Source organism: Botrytis cinerea, chromosome 4 (genome assembly GCF_000143535.2).
Source record: "Botrytis cinerea B05.10 chromosome 4, complete sequence".
NCBI classification, from domain to species: domain Eukaryota; kingdom Fungi; phylum Ascomycota; class Leotiomycetes; order Helotiales; family Sclerotiniaceae; genus Botrytis; species Botrytis cinerea.
The window spans coordinates 558,364-573,676 of record NC_037313.1 but is presented as its reverse complement, the minus strand read 5'-3'; the positions used below and the strand labels follow the sequence as shown (position 1 = coordinate 573,676).

Sequence of the window (15,313 nt, the reverse complement as noted above, 5' to 3'; positions counted from 1 at the left end):
ATACGGTTAAAGATACCTATCAGACAGCCACACACCGAGGAAATATGCTCTGATGGGATCATCAATATATAGATTCATAAATAGAAGCATGGATTCTCACCTGCAGAATCCCAAGCTGGAGCATATGAGACCACAATGAAACTTATAATAATAATAATTTAGAAGGCCTTTTATCAAGAAGAAAATCACATCGTTGTATTTCATGTGGTAGAGCGTCATTGTGAACAAAATGAATGCCCAAGTCGTTCAAGTCGTTCCTTCCTCTTTCACAATTGGGATTATCTAGGCGACCTTCACTTTCACTCTCAAAGTTCCAATACAAACAAAGCTTCCATAATTATCCAAGTCACTTCATCGTCCACAAAAAGATTGATATTCCTCTCCTATTGCAGTTTTACCTCTATATTCCGAGTAGTATATAGGGCGTCACGATGGCACGTCAAACAAACCATCAAAAAGACATTCCAGTCACCCACCGCAGATCACTCGAGGGAAGTAAAGCGCATGGCACAAAATCAAAACCCAAGACATCCAAAGTATCCAAGACTACATCGACACCCAAGCAATCCCGAGAGCAAGCCAAGAAACCCGTCGTTGTAAAACCAATCCCAAAGAATGAGGTTCGGAAACTTCAACAGAGTGGTAAAGATGCACGTTCATCTCAGCTTCCAAAACATGCTCATAGAACCGTATCGTCTCCTCAACCTGAGGATCTCTCTTTCGCTTTTCAGGGTAAGTATTACAGCTAGTATTACAGTACTTATAAAGGAGTTCAAGACTGATGGAAGAAGCAGAATCTCTCGAAGGAGCCAGAACCCACATCCTACACGTCGGAAACGCCGCATTCGAAGAAGCGTACACGGTTCTCCTCCAAAAGCTCACCGAGGACAAAACCCACGATCGAGCCTTCCTCCAGACCATCTCCCACAACGCACAAGCGCTCAGCGCGCCGCTAGCCACGCAGAAAATCCAAGTGAGCGTGCAACAAAAAGGGCGTCGCATATCCGAAGTCGTAGAGATTGGTAAGCGCATTTCACAATTCCGGCAGACGCTCAAGGAGGAAGAGGATAAGCTCGAGGGATATTGGAAGGAGTGGGAGAGCCTACAGGTCGAGTTCAAGACATTAGTGACAAGGGTGTTTGGGGGTGAGGCAGTCAATGAGGAGGAGCCGGATCAGGGATATCTTGTCGATATGCAGTTGTTAGACGTGGAACATACGGCCCGGATGAATGTTTTGTTGGAAGAACTGGATGAAGTAGGAAATGATGCGATTAAAAAGATGAAGGCTTCAGAGAAGGTGTGTTGCCCATTTTGTTTTCACTGCGCAGGGCACACGTACATACATGTACATATACTGACCAATACTTTTCGCGTAGGAAATCGATGTAAAAACAGACCAAGTGCGACAAAGAATTGTAGGGGCAATGATGTGGTAAAAGAATTTCATTTTCATCTGATCACTGGTGTTCAACTGCTCCTGATGTGTCATTTGGGATGTGATGCATAATACAAACACACACTAGCTATATTTTCATACTTTGACCATATTTATGTTCCTTAGACAATGAATGATATTGCTATATTGTTCTATTTGATAGGAGGTGCTAAATATATTTGTTATACATACAATACAATACAGTGCATACTCCCTCCATGTATTGAGACTGAAAATGATAACTGGCTTCAATTGGCTAATTGATATTCTGCACAGCGAAGATTGCCTCGATTTTGACTAGCCTTCCTTCCCCATGGTTCATCTCCAATGAATCGATCACACTTTCCGACACGGCAGTATGTTAAAAGCGTTGAATCTCGACTGCACACTAAACTCTGACTTGAAAACACCATACGAATCTGCCGGAAATGGAAAACCCCTGAAATCTACATTTCAAAGACTCGACTCTCGATGTTAAGATTGCCGGTAATGAATGTAGTCATACTTAAAGACGTTCAAAACAATGTCCGAAAAGCCAAGCACATCACAATGACGAAACGGGGGTAAAACATAACATTCATCTTTCGTAAAATCATTGCTGTGATATTCGCTGTTCTATCAAAATACGCAAAAAGCCAGCCAGCCACCAGCGCTGATGCGACTCTCTCTATGCAAACAGATGTCTATTCCGCTGAACCAAGCCCTAAAAGAAAAGAAAAGAAAAGCAAACCAATCCACGCCATAAAATAGTTATTCATTTTTTTCCTCCCGCCGGCCAAAAGTGCAAATATGAATGAGATGAACCCATAAAAAAGGGACGAGCTGGCTTATTGGAGAATAAATCTCCACTGTACAAGCGAATTCGTAGCCAGAACAATCCAGAGTGAGTACCGAATTACCCGGATCCAATCAATGGAACGGGAATGATTCATGCACCAACTTCATCAATGACAACACCCCATTCGTGCTCTACGTTTCCGTACATGATATCAACCAACCATTGCTTAACCTTTGCAGCATACTCTCCGCTGTTGCCCTTAGCCATGGGGATATCGATATCCTTCTCTCTGTAGTTAATTTGTGCCACGGGAACGACGAAGTATGCAGTTCCACAAGCGAAAGCCTCGATGACACGACCTTCTTTGGCGGTCTCGGCAAGCTCATCCATGGTGAAGTTGCGCTCCACGATCTCAAGCTCGGGGATACGTTCTCGGACGAGTCTGTAGTTTTGAGGTTAGGACTATTTTTTAAAAGGTCATGGAATAAGAAGATACTTACTGCAAAACACTTCTTCTGGTAACACCATCCAAGATGATCTTGTCCTTCAAAGGAGCAGTGATCAACTGTTTCTTGCCCTCCTTAGTTTCCCACACGACCATGAAGTTGCTGGCTCCGGCCTCGGTAACCAATCCATCGAGCAACCACAAAACTTGATCATAGCCACGGGCACGAGCTTCCGAATTTGCCATCAAAGTAGGTCCGTAATTGGCTCCTACCTTTGCGAAACCAAATCCACCGGGCCAGGCACGAACACCTTCTTGACTGGCAAGAAGCTTCATTCCATTGGGCGAATCCATTGAAGGCATGAAGGTGGAAATAACGAACATTGTACATTCCTTAGGGGCAGCAACACCAACTACGCATTCGTATTAGTGATTTGTCTAGTAAAAAATAAACTTCACACTTGACATGGCGTCAAAGTCAAGATCTAGCAAAGGGTATACTCACGTGCACCAGCGCTACCAATCATAGTGGGTCGCAAGTAGAGGAAAGTACCAGGTTCTGGGAGCCATTTGGGACCGTCCACAGAAACCAAAGCAACGATGAGCTTCTCCAACTCCTTGGGGTCGAATCCTGGCAACGAAATACGGGTAGCAGAAGTGAGCATTCGCTGACAGTTGCAATCCGGTCTGAATAATCTGAGTTTTCCATCGAATCCACGGTACATTTTCATGCCCTCGAAACACTCAGTTGCGTAACTAAGATGAGTTAGTATCTATACTCGAAATTCATAATTGGTCAAAAAACACAAGCTGGCTCATGTTTGGGCTGTGATATGAGACGTGGGTTGGGAGATCCTATCCCATCCCACATCATCCTCAAACGAGAAAAATGGTGGCTATGGCTCAAGCGCCTCCCAGCTAGCAAACGAAAAACAGCAGCGGAAAACGGAAAACAGGACACAGAAAACAACTTACTGCAAAACAGAAGCTGTGGGAGCCAAAGAAAGGTTTCCATATGGTTTTAACTCTGGTACACCCCATCCGGTCATGTTGTTCCAAACGGCGGTGATCATATGGTCGGTACATTGCGAGGCAGTGTTGATGATTGGATCGCCTGCTGCAGGAACATTCATGGGTGTGGTAGTTTTGGTGACCTTAAGTAAAGATGCGTCTAGATGAGGAAGAGTACCAAATTCCGTCGTTGCAATCTTTTTGGTGACAGCGGCAGCTAGGAGTTCATCGGATTGTTGAACATCCTTAGGAGGGGTTTGTGAGATTGCTGATGGAGCCATTGTGAATATGATTTGCGATTTTGCAGTAACCGGATACCCAATTGATACTTGATAGACGAAGTAAAAGAGTGTAGGAAAGGATTGAATGAAAGCTTCTTAAGAAAATCTAATAGTTTTGAAGTCGAAAAAAGGTTGCAGGTGATCAAGAGAAATGGAATTTGAAAATTGTGGACAAAGAAAGGATTTCTGTAGTTTATATAGAATAAACTAACGTTAATAAATTTATTAGTAAAAGGAGTTTCGTTTGAAATTTTGAGTCACACCCCAACAAACAATTTCACTGAAGGGAAGGGGGAGGGGAGGGGAGGGGAGGGGAATCCAGGGACATGCATAGATAAGATTCTAAATCAATTAACCCATAAAAATAGAAAAATAGAAAAATATAAGAAGGATTTGACAGAAAAAACTCAACCCCGATCTTATGGCATTAGCCAATCTTCATTGGCTTCTACTTACTGATTAGGCAATCGAGGCGATGTATTTAAAAAGAGGCCAATCAATGATATTACAATACGCCGCCCACCGCCCATTTGGGGTCTACTTGGCAGTTCCACTGGGATTTGATGGCTATACTCCGATAGCATAGAAATACTTGACCGTTTAGCATGTACGAGTAGGCAGTACGTACGCGATTTCGTATCTACAGAGTTGTCATGAATTTCGCGGGTGGGTCACTGCAATGCATGGAAAATCAACTATGGAAGTCACGGCACGAACTAAGTACATCGTAGTCAGTCGAGTCGGGAAGGGCGTGGTATGTCCAGGAGAGTAGTCGAGCGTTGAAGAAGATCTACTCCAACGAGTCCGATCATGGAGAATTCAGAAGCTAGAGAGATCCATGTAAAGGGACTGCTGTCAGAAGACTGACCCCCGAGTTTGGGCTTCTGAGTATACGAGTAGGCATAAGAAAGCATGTTTTGACGAGGAATGTCGGATTGCATTGCATGTAACACCGCTTATGGGATTTTGGCTGCGGTTCAGTCATCCTCATTGTCCGGAACGGCGCCGGACTTCAGACGTTGGTGATAAGAAGAAGGCGTTGAGAGATGTGGATGCGCATGTATGTGTGCGTGTGTGCATTGTGGGACACATCAGATATGGATGATGTCGTCAAGTTTGAATATTTTCTTTCTTTCCAATGAGAAGGAATGAAAAGAATGGAGATGGAGTTCGATCTCAATCGCTTATTGTCGGGTAACGGTTACATTCGGATACCGAGACCTCAAGATATGCGGAACTCTCTCCAGAAAGGTTCGTACCATCAGAAGTCACAAGCACACTCATAACCTGACAATTGGCTGGAATGTTTTATCTTAACGGTGGATACCAAGCCATGCCATGTTCTTTGGTCAATTAATTCGATGTTTATCTCTATGTTATGTAAAATTAGGTGGTATCTCTATCTGTGAACTTTTTTTTGGCTGCCTCTCTACCCTTGAACTTTTCCTTGACTTTTTGACCCATTTATGCAGTGTTTTCCTTTAATCGCTGCTCTTCTTCCAATCGTTCGCGAGTCCTTTGAGCCTCCTCGCCAATACCTTTTACGCCCTTTACGCGTTGTCTTTCTTCATACATGTCTCGACTTTTCAAAATCCGTTGTACGATTTGACCAGCATTGACAAATGCAAATTCGTGGCTTCCAATCTCACGATAGATTCCCATTTCCTTTGCAGCGACGTATGGATCATAGGTCAATGGCATGAAACTTGTTGGCCCATGATAGACGGCATCAGGTACTCCCCATGGAGTTGTTGTAAGATATGCCTTGGTAGGAGTAAAAGGCGCACCAAAGATGACAGCGTTGACATACTATATAAAGTTAGGATTGCAACCTGGAAGAGATACTGTGGGACATTGAATACCTTGCATTGCAATACGCAAAGACCTCGTTCGTAGATATTCATGATTGGATAATTGACTCCTTTCCAATGATTGATAACTTCATCGTCGTGAACACCGGCTACTACGAAACATGGGGCATAGTCTGCCCCTTTACCAAGACGTTCTTCTACAGCCTCTTTGTTGTACCAGCCTTCTCCCTCGGCGAGCTTCTCTTCCGCCTTTATGACTTGTCGAAGGAATTCAATATGACCCGAGGAAAAGAGATCGAAGCCACCATCAACATATACGACTCGCTGGCCAGGTTTGGGGGTCGATCCTTGCATCAATGAACTGAAAACTCCCTTCTCGTTCTCGGTCTCGTCCTCCTTAGCCGCAATCGAAGCTTTCCAAAACCAAACACTTGAGCCTGGGTTAAGTCCAGTTTCGTCGGTAGCATACATTCGCATTCTTTCGGTCATAGCTTTGCCTTCAGCATGTCTCTCCTCCGGAGTTCCAGAGCCATCTTCCCCAGCCAAGAGCTTGGGAAGTGATTTAATAAAGTGCGTTCGTGTGCAGAGTAGCATTCGTCCTACAAGATCTGTCGTTGAGATACTTGGCGTGCGCTTCACGACCTTGAATCTACCTGCAGCCTTGACAAATCGATAGCAATCTTCCCCACTGCTGTCCGATGTAATATCATCGCCATGAACTACATATTTGCAACCATAATGAGAAATCCATGGCAATGAAGTAACATATGGCGCATATGATACCGATTGTGTAACCCATCTGCAGGCATCTACTGCCGCGATTCTTAAGGATATGGTATCAGTAAATCAGTCCTCGTCCAATGGTCGTCCTGAATTACCGTTCTTGTAGCGTCATGACCGTAGGCCCTTTGTTCTCGAGAATTGATTCATCTGAATGAATTCCCACAACCAACTCATTTCCCAATTGTCGTGCTTGGAGCATGGCACCGGCATGTCCTGTAGAGGAATCAACGTGTTAGCATATGAAGTCAGGGGTAAGCTTTCACAGTAGCTTTCTGGAACTCTGTGTAAACAAACATACCATGATGAAAGAAGTCCCAACATCCATCTACCCATATTCTGTCCTCCAATATCTCAGGTGCCGCTTCACCAAATGGCCCCTCTTCCTCGAATGTATTGGCCATGATTTTGAATAAATTAATTAACTGCAAGTATTATTTTATAGTTTTGAGGATTGTCATATTTCCAAAAGGTGTTCCTTCGAGTGGATCAGGTTAAGAAGGGGTTGCGGGGCATCTCCTCCCTTTACCGCCTACCAGCAGATCAGATCAAATCAGTCAATCAGTCAATCAGTCAATTAATCAATCTCGTCAATCTGATCCATGGATCACACTGTCCAAGTTCTGCATAGTACCATGTAACGGGAAAAATTGGAAAATTGGAAGACGAGGCTATATTCTAGAAAACATACAACCTCGGAGATTCACCGAGAGAAGGTGACGAAAGAGAGTCCTCCGTAACCCAAGTTTGTGCTTTGCTTTGCTTTGCTCTGCTCTACTTTGCATACCTCCCTGGGCATTCGGCCATTCATTCGTCACATCACCCGCCTGGGTACTCGAGCTCGAGGATATTATTCGTGCCATTTCTCTTCTTCAACGGCTCAACCACTCCGGCCAGATGAATGGAGCACACGAAGAGCCAGTCAGGAAGCATCCATGATCATCTCATCCAGCCCATAGGATGTAAGGTTAACCCTTTTCAAGCAACCTTACCGTCTTACCCCCCCTGAAAGTTGGGATCAATAGACCGATAAAGCAGGATGGATGGACAGCGACACACCACCACCTATGTGGTTCTGAACAGTCAAACTATTGGGTTACGAGATACCCAGATGATCTTACGCATGGAACGAGAAGGATAAGACAAGCAGAGGATAGATATAGATATGGACTCCGATTTCTTCTCTCTGAATTCGACCGATAATCTCGTACTTTATTGTGTTTAGATTTATTTGCTTCTTCAGTCAATCCTTCCTTTTTTTCTTTCTTTTCAATCATATCTGTTGCTTTTTCCGCGTCCTGCACATTTGCTTTTTACGGTTGAAGTCTGGGGATGAGACTTCGGTATTTCCTTTCTGATCCACTCGAATAAATAAATAATATTAGCACATTTCCCAACAGGATTTGATAATATATATCCCTTTTAATTCCTTTTTCTGTCTCTCTTTCCTTCTGCGTTTTACTTTAAAAGCAGGAACGCATGCCGACGAGAACGGAGACGAAGACGAAAGAGCTCCCAACGACGGCCATAGAAGAAGACCTCGCGCGTGAAGAGTTGACTGCAGGAAGAAAACATCGAACGGAGGAACAGAAGGTGGGGGCTCCCTACATATATTATCGGACACTCGAACGTCTAATTAGCCGATGTTGTGGCGTACGATTGCGGAAAGATGCATCGACCTACACCCTCCTCAAATACCAATGGTGGAATCTTCAAAGGTGGTAATATATTTGGGGGCAGTAAGACTCCAACTTCAAATCGGCCAAGTACCAGCGGAGGTTCCCCTAAAAGCGAATCCAAGTACAGTCCAACACATCAACCGACTCACCAACCGAGACCATCTGTAACGGGCTTCAGTCGCAAACCCTCCTTTTCCGCATCCTCTCGCCATAATCGACGTAACAATTCCACTGCGCATTTGCATTCTACACTTCTGCCCAACCTTCCATTGTTTCCCTCTTCGAACTCATCCGAAAAGCATTCCGCTGCGAACAATCCCTATGTCGTCCCAGTAAACCTTCCATTACCACCTTCGGATCCCCGGCAAAGTATAGACAGTTACGATCGCGTTGTCTTAGCAGAAAGCACAGGAGCCAATTCGTTTGGAGACACATTACCGCGTCAATCAATAGATGCTCAATCTTTCACCTCGACGACGCCATATTCGAAGATGCTTGCTAGACCAGGAACGGGTTACCAGTCCTCAGGGGGAGGGCCTGCGGGACCCGGTGTAATGGCTCCAATGCAACCTGGTAGTCCTACGCTTGAGACCATAACTTACCAGCACATACAAGAGATGGCGTCGAAGAGAATCTCTACTTTGGATTATTTACGCAAGGCGTATGTTCTCATTATTCTTTCGTTGCAATTTACCTCGGAAAAATTATACTGACAAGTTAATTCGAATAGTCATGAAGGAAGGGTCTACTGGTTCAATACATTATTGTTCAACAAGCCCGACTTGCAGCGAATGCCCTACTTCGATGCGCGCAAACTCGCTCGTCGCGCGACAAATTATCTTCTTCTCGGTCTTTCACTCCCTACAATACTCGACCTTAATTCCTCAAGCCCTTCCGAATTTCTGCGCACGCTGAACGCGCTTCTTGGCGAATTCGAATCTTTCCAACAAGCGCATCCACCGGATGGATCGACATCTTCTTCGTTATCACGCGGAAGGTTTCCCCAAATGTTCAAGCGCTCAACTATGATCCCAAGTAAAGGACGACGCACAAGTTCTGCAACCGAAATAGGATTACCGATGGGGAACGATGTCTCAGATGCGAAATCCATTAATGGCAGTACATCGAGTGGAGGTGGAAATGGCGCGACATCATTCCCAGCAAGTGAGAACGATTTATTGCCAGGGGAGGAATATACATATCTCTTAACACCATCTCTACCATTCGATCCCGATTTCTACGAGACGTTTGCGACACTGTGCGATGTATTGATCGATTGTTATACAAGATTGATGAGCCTGGTATCGTCACCAAAAGAGTGCAGTCCACAGATTGCGGAAATGTTTACGAAGGCGGATGCTAGAGTAAGGAAGATTATCGTGCAGGGGGTCGTAAAGGAATTTGAGGATAGCAGCAGAGGCGGAGTAAAGAGTGAGGTTGCAGGCGTTGGAAGAGTGGTTTTGGGTGGGCTTATGTGAAGGATACTGTTTACTATTGCATTTTATGGGCGGATTAACGGCTTGATACCATATGAGGACTATGACGGGTTGGGAAATTTAAAAAGGAGAGCGGCGTCACTTGCATACATGTGCATCACTGTCTTGGGGTTTTGGAGTATCAATTGCATGGCAGATAGATGGAAGTAAACATAATATTTTTATTGAATAAAGTCGATGGACAAAAAGAAAAAGAAAAGCTTTGTAAAGTTCATCAGACACCATAACGCAATTGTGGTCATCAAATTATGAGCCGCTTTTTACACGGCTCAATTCAGTGCTTGACTCTATTTGGTAATCATCACCTGAACTGCTTTTATCATCGCAACAAAGTCCAGCTCCTTCGACAGAGCTTCCAAGATGGCCGACTTCCAATCAAGGACGACCCTTTCGGTGAAGAAAGGGTTAGAGTTTGGTGTCCCAATCTTCAGTCATAAACATCTTTGCTTTCCTATAAGCTATAGACTCAAAAATGTAATTGAACTTCTCGCATCAAGAATAAGCCCCATCGAGTTACTTTCCCAGCTTTGCAGCAAAGGAAAGCAATCGCATAACTATCGATCTCGACGAAAAAGCCTCGACTACCATTAACACTCCCACCCCAATCAGGAACATGTCTTCTACCTCCCATTACCACTCTTCTTCAAGTCAATTGGAAGCATTGCACAGGGGCTCGGACTCATATCTTCATCCATGTGGTCTCCCATGCTCCGAATTCAATCTCCAAGAAGCCTCGTGGAAACAGTAATAACGGCAAAAGGATGGATGAAATTGGGGGTAAAGAATTGGTAGAAGAGAAGCCGCAAGTGCTTCTATGGCGGCGCGTTTCCGCAATCCTAACTTTTAGAAAGAAGGGTGTCCGGGGACTTTCTCCCAAAGCATAAGAGTAGAGTGAAACATCGATGAAGATATTTCTGTTTGTGTGCTTCGAATGCGATTCTTTGAGCGAGAAGTTGTAGAAGAAGAGAAAGGAAGAGCGAACACTCAATTGAAAATTCAAATTTTGTAGTGGATGGGAAATTTTGTGCGGCCGCTAGTGTGCAGCTAGCTAACATCATTAGCGCGGATTTTCAACATGAGCTTTCGATGCCTGGAGAAGCCGTCTTTTTTAATTACGTGCACGCAAAACAGGTGAAATTGAAATTGTTCGACGATCAACGCCAACGAACGCGAACCGACGCGAAAAAAGCTTCTTTTCTTGAGACGGCGCATACTACTGAGACGATTCTGCAGATACTTGTAAGCAAACATGGCCGGACTATTTGGTTCTGCGGCTACCACAACCTCGACGAGCGCGGCCAATACTCTCGGTGACCTTTCGAAAGATATCCCTCTCAATAATCCTCCCGAGGATAGTATTTCCGATCTTGCCTTTTCGCCGGTTTCCGAACATCTAGCCGTCGCATCATGGGATAAGAAAGTGAGGATCTATGAGATCTTGCCGAGCGGGCAGAGTGAAGGCAGGGCATTATTTGACTTCGAGGGGCCGGTCTTTAGTTGTCACTGGTCAAAGGTATGTATACGTTCTAGCTGAGCTTACCAGAAAGTATACTGATAAAGTCGAATAGGATGGAAAGAAAGTAGTCGGAGCCGGAGCAGACAAAACTGCGCGTGTTATGGATCTTGAAAGCAATCAAACGGTATCGCAAGTCGCCGCGCATGATCAACCTATAAAATCCGCGAGATTCTTCACTGCCCCTCAAACAAACGGCGAGATGCTTGTGACCGGATCTTGGGATAACACCATTAAGTATTGGGATTTGAGAACTCCCAACCCGGTCATTTCGGTGAACATGAACCACAAAGTCTATACCTTAGATGTCCAGAAGAATGTTTTGGTTGTTGGAACCGCAGACCGATTTATCAATATTATCGACTTGAACATGCCAGATAAGATTAAGAAGACCATTCAAAGTCCGTTGAAATGGCAAACTAGAGTCATTAGCTTATTTCCCGATGCTTCTGGTTTCGCTGTTGGCAGTATTGAAGGAAGATGTGCCATTCAATATGTTGAAGACAAGGACGCCAGGTATACAATCTTCTCCCCCAAACGCATTTCTCAAGACCCCTCACTAATCTATCAAAGCATGAACTTCTCTTTCAAATGTCACCGCGACCCACCCTCAAACAACATGACCAATGTCTACTCCGTTAACGCGATATCTTTCCACCCCATCCACGGCACCTTCAGCACTGCTGGCTCCGACGGCACGTTCCATTTCTGGGACGGAATTGCCAAGCATAGATTGAAGGGTTACCCAACCGTTGGGGGAACCATCTCCGCTACAGCCTTCAACCACACCGGAAACATTTTTGCCTATGCCGTTAGTTACGATTGGAGTAAGGGTTATGCAAGCAACACACCACAATATCCAAATAAGATTATGTTACATCCAGTAAATGCGGATGAGTGCAAGCCTAGACCAAGTGTCAAGAAGAGGTAGATGGCGATGAAATGAGATCACACAATGAGAATTTCGTGATGGAAAGTTGGCGAATGATAAAAAAGATATACGGGCGAGAATTCCAAGGCCCGAGGGCATCTTCGATCCTATAAGATGGCATATGAATTGAATTGAACGAGGCATAGATGTAGTCCTAGACCGAGCGTTTCAAAACCAGGACCTAATCAAGCAAGGGAAGGGAGAGCTGGATGCCACAGTTATACAAGAAGATGAAGTTATTACAGAGGAGTTAAGGGCGGTCACATGGCGATCAATAGGATTCCAAAATTAGGTCATATAGGTAGTAATGATATGAAGCGTGTTCAAAGTCTACAAAATAACATAACTCACATTCTTGCACTCCTCCCAAAATTCAACACAATGATACGATACACGAGTGCGATAGAACCGAATGTCTTACAATGCATCGATACTTTCATTTCCATTTCCATTGAACTCCCCCAGTTCCCACAATGCAGTCCATGCGGACCAAGTCTAGAACAGTGATAGAAACATACCCATAGCGTTGATTGTCCAAATCCCAAAAGGCGCCCATACTAATGCTCACACGGCTAAAAGAAAAAATCTGACTTGCCAATCCTCCAACTCGTCATACGTGCAATAGACTATGAGTAACTCTTTTCCTTGCCCTTGCCATTCCTCCTTGTAGCGCCTTCATCATCACTTGCACTTCCAACGCTGTATCTATCTCTATCCATATCATCCGTAGGTGACTTCACATGCAGTTCATCCAATTCACTTTCATCAAAATCGGCTGCCTCCACATCCCTCGCTGTTCGTTTATTGCGGAAATTCTCAAGACCTGCTGCGCCTCTAGGACCGCTTCTCGCGCCCGCCAAAGCCATAGGAGTGTCACCTCCGAATATTCCAGCGTAGCCAGCGCGTTGGCGTCGTTCACGCCAGATATAATAGCCCCATGCTGAAGCGGCAATGATGACGATCACAAGGACAATCTCACCGGATTTGTAGTAGGCGTTCCATTTCGCGGCTTCCAAACGCTCTTCTTCGGCTTCGGCAGCAGCAGTACTGTTAGGATGACCACCTACGGATGTCTCCAGGCCCTTCTCGCCGTCGATACGACTATCGGTTGGAGCGCCACCAATGCTAGCAATGTCTACTTGCATGAATCTGTCAAGCATGTCTCGGGTGCGTCGTGCATAATCGAAGGGCACCATGTGAGACGAATTGTAGAAGAGGACATAAGTCAAATTGCGTGCCTCTTGCCAGAAACCCGCTGCCTCGCCTTCAAATTCCCAGTCCCGGCGTGGTGCCCATGTTCCGGAACCAAGTTCGAATCCTTTTCCGCCGTTCCACTCCATATTGCTAATCATTTCTTCAGTGCCTATGTGGTTGCAAATCAAATCCTCAGCACCGGAAAATAGTATTGTAGGGACTTCTTTGAGAAGGTCAGGCAAAATTTGAATGGAAGGTTTTGAGTGTGTAGCTCTGAAAGCGCTGCCAACAGCACCGTTACACTCAGTCCACCCAGTCCTCTTTTCAGGTGAAATATGGAGAGCTGCAACCACGTCCGTTCGGCGAAGATAAGGTGTAACATTAACCAAATCGGGAGGCCAGTTCATACCACAACTTGGGTATGAGTCCTTCAACCTCACATCGTACATGTTATAGCATTGCATGTTGCCATCTGAGCCCTTGGTTTGAGTGGTCGACAAAATGTCTTGTAAAATCTGCTCGCACTGACCGTTATCGACCCTGTCTCTTCCGCCGTTCTCATTCAATAATTTGGTGCAAATGGCTTGTTGAGACTCTAATTTCTTTGCTTTTTCGCTGTCCTTTTTGACCAGCCCCTTCTCGTATGCAAATGGAAGATAGGCCATGTATTGTTCAGCCGGTGAAATCCATCCATTACCAATTATCATTCCCTTCATTGGCCACTGATGTTTTACATCGGGTTTCTTGTTTCGTTCTAGGATAGCTTTTGTAATGTATGGAATGTGCTGTCCTGCATAAGATTCTCCCGCAATATATAACTTTGAAGTAGTTAGTGATCGGTATAGTAATAATTGAACAGTGTTATACTCACGTCATCATGCTCATACTCTGGGAATAGCGCAAACCATTTCTCTAAGAATTGAACGAATTGATCTGCCATCTCGGGCAAATCATGAACGTAGCTGTCCGAGTCCACGAAACTAAATCCTGTTCCCACTGGATTGTCTACGAACATAACATTCGCGAATTCATCCCAAGAACCTGGATTGTATTCGAGTTTTGGTCCGTTCGATCCATCCTTTACTCTGTAAGGACCAATTTCCATTAAAGCTCCATCTTCAGAACTGCAACCTGGACCTCCGTTCAGCCAAATTACGGTGCGCTGTCTGTTCGCAATGTGTCTATTCTGAAAATGCCAAAAGAATATGTTTCCGTGGTGATCAGGGGTGACTTCGATGTGTCTGCAAGCCTCATGTTAGCTGTATCTCTGATATGGAGAATGTAACTTACCCAGCATGCATCTTGAGTAAGGGTCCAGGCGGAGCGCCCGGCAGCGAATGGACAAAATAATCCCCGGCAGTTTTATCTGCTTGGCCCAGCGAGGGCATCAACGATACGGATAACAATCCCCATACTGTCAGCAAGGCCGAACTGGTCCTGGAAGTAAGAGACCGCATTGTCAATAATCAGCCCTTGGTGTTCGTTCCAATTTGTAATAGACAACCCCGAAAAGGGTATCTTCAAAGGGTGTTTATGGGAGTCGCGTAGTCGCGAATTACCAATATCCTATCATCCGCCGATGGTATTGGGATGAGAAAGATAAATTTTCAAAATGTGTCAGAATGTGGACACAGTTGATATTGATCTGCTTTTGGGGGATTCGCGGCTTTGTTGTTGCTTAATACTGATGCCGGAATGATTGTTAGGGACACTCTATATCGCTAGATTCCTTCACCCGCTATTGGACCCTAACGAGGTGAAACACTGTGACAGGTTCGGAATGCTCAAGAATAGATTATGAGTGGAGATGATTACGAAATCTGTGCGTATCTTGAGAAAATGTGAAATTGCATTTATCATATTGAGAGCTCAAGGTACAGCTATTGTGAAGCAGTGTGCTTATTATTAAAGTGTAGTATGATTTTCCCGAAAGTTTTCGGTCGTCGCCGACTTTACAAA

General features: G+C 44.8%; 6 protein-coding genes across 6 annotated transcripts; 3 read left to right on the top strand and 3 right to left on the bottom strand.

Moving 5' to 3' along the window:
- Positions 1 to 327: 327 nt before the first annotated feature.
- On the top strand, positions 328 to 1,534 carry BCIN_04g01530 (hypothetical protein). Its single transcript, XM_001550828.2, has 3 exons — positions 328 to 732; positions 795 to 1,297; positions 1,377 to 1,534. The coding sequence occupies exons 1-3, from the start codon at positions 432 to 434 to the stop codon at positions 1,434 to 1,436; spliced, it is 864 nt and encodes a 287-aa protein (XP_001550878.1). The 5' UTR covers positions 328 to 431; the 3' UTR covers positions 1,437 to 1,534.
- Positions 1,535 to 1,999: 465 nt separating this feature from the next.
- Positions 2,000 to 4,308, bottom strand: BCIN_04g01520 (hypothetical protein). Its single transcript, XM_001550829.2, has 4 exons — positions 3,634 to 4,308; positions 3,164 to 3,414; positions 2,714 to 3,071; positions 2,000 to 2,655 (listed from the first exon to the last, which is right to left on the bottom strand). The coding sequence occupies exons 1-4, from the start codon at positions 3,948 to 3,950 to the stop codon at positions 2,364 to 2,366; spliced, it is 1,218 nt and encodes a 405-aa protein (XP_001550879.1). The 5' UTR covers positions 3,951 to 4,308; the 3' UTR covers positions 2,000 to 2,363.
- Positions 4,309 to 5,289: 981 nt separating this feature from the next.
- On the bottom strand, positions 5,290 to 7,143 carry Bcect1. Its single transcript, XM_024692388.1, has 4 exons — positions 6,843 to 7,143; positions 6,640 to 6,757; positions 5,813 to 6,584; positions 5,290 to 5,759 (listed from the first exon to the last, which is right to left on the bottom strand). Exons 1-4 carry the CDS (start codon positions 6,943 to 6,945, stop codon positions 5,415 to 5,417), a joined length of 1,338 nt encoding a protein of 445 aa, XP_024548163.1. The 5' UTR covers positions 6,946 to 7,143; the 3' UTR covers positions 5,290 to 5,414.
- A 561-nt stretch (positions 7,144 to 7,704) lies between these two features.
- On the top strand, positions 7,705 to 10,674 carry BCIN_04g01500 (hypothetical protein). The gene is made up of 2 exons (XM_001550833.2): positions 7,705 to 8,881; positions 8,951 to 10,674. The coding sequence occupies exons 1-2, from the start codon at positions 8,211 to 8,213 to the stop codon at positions 9,696 to 9,698; spliced, it is 1,419 nt and encodes a 472-aa protein (XP_001550883.2). The 5' UTR covers positions 7,705 to 8,210; the 3' UTR covers positions 9,699 to 10,674.
- A 158-nt stretch (positions 10,675 to 10,832) lies between these two features.
- Bcgle2 lies at positions 10,833 to 12,486 on the top strand. The gene is made up of 3 exons (XM_001550835.2): positions 10,833 to 11,229; positions 11,285 to 11,745; positions 11,803 to 12,486. The coding sequence occupies exons 1-3, from the start codon at positions 10,966 to 10,968 to the stop codon at positions 12,158 to 12,160; spliced, it is 1,083 nt and encodes a 360-aa protein (XP_001550885.1). The 5' UTR covers positions 10,833 to 10,965; the 3' UTR covers positions 12,161 to 12,486.
- A 30-nt stretch (positions 12,487 to 12,516) lies between these two features.
- Positions 12,517 to 15,103, bottom strand: BCIN_04g01480 (hypothetical protein). The gene is made up of 3 exons (XM_001550836.2): positions 14,645 to 15,103; positions 14,226 to 14,595; positions 12,517 to 14,172 (listed from the first exon to the last, which is right to left on the bottom strand). Exons 1-3 carry the CDS (start codon positions 14,809 to 14,811, stop codon positions 12,787 to 12,789), a joined length of 1,923 nt encoding a protein of 640 aa, XP_001550886.2. The 5' UTR covers positions 14,812 to 15,103; the 3' UTR covers positions 12,517 to 12,786.
- Positions 15,104 to 15,313: the final 210 nt, after the last annotated feature.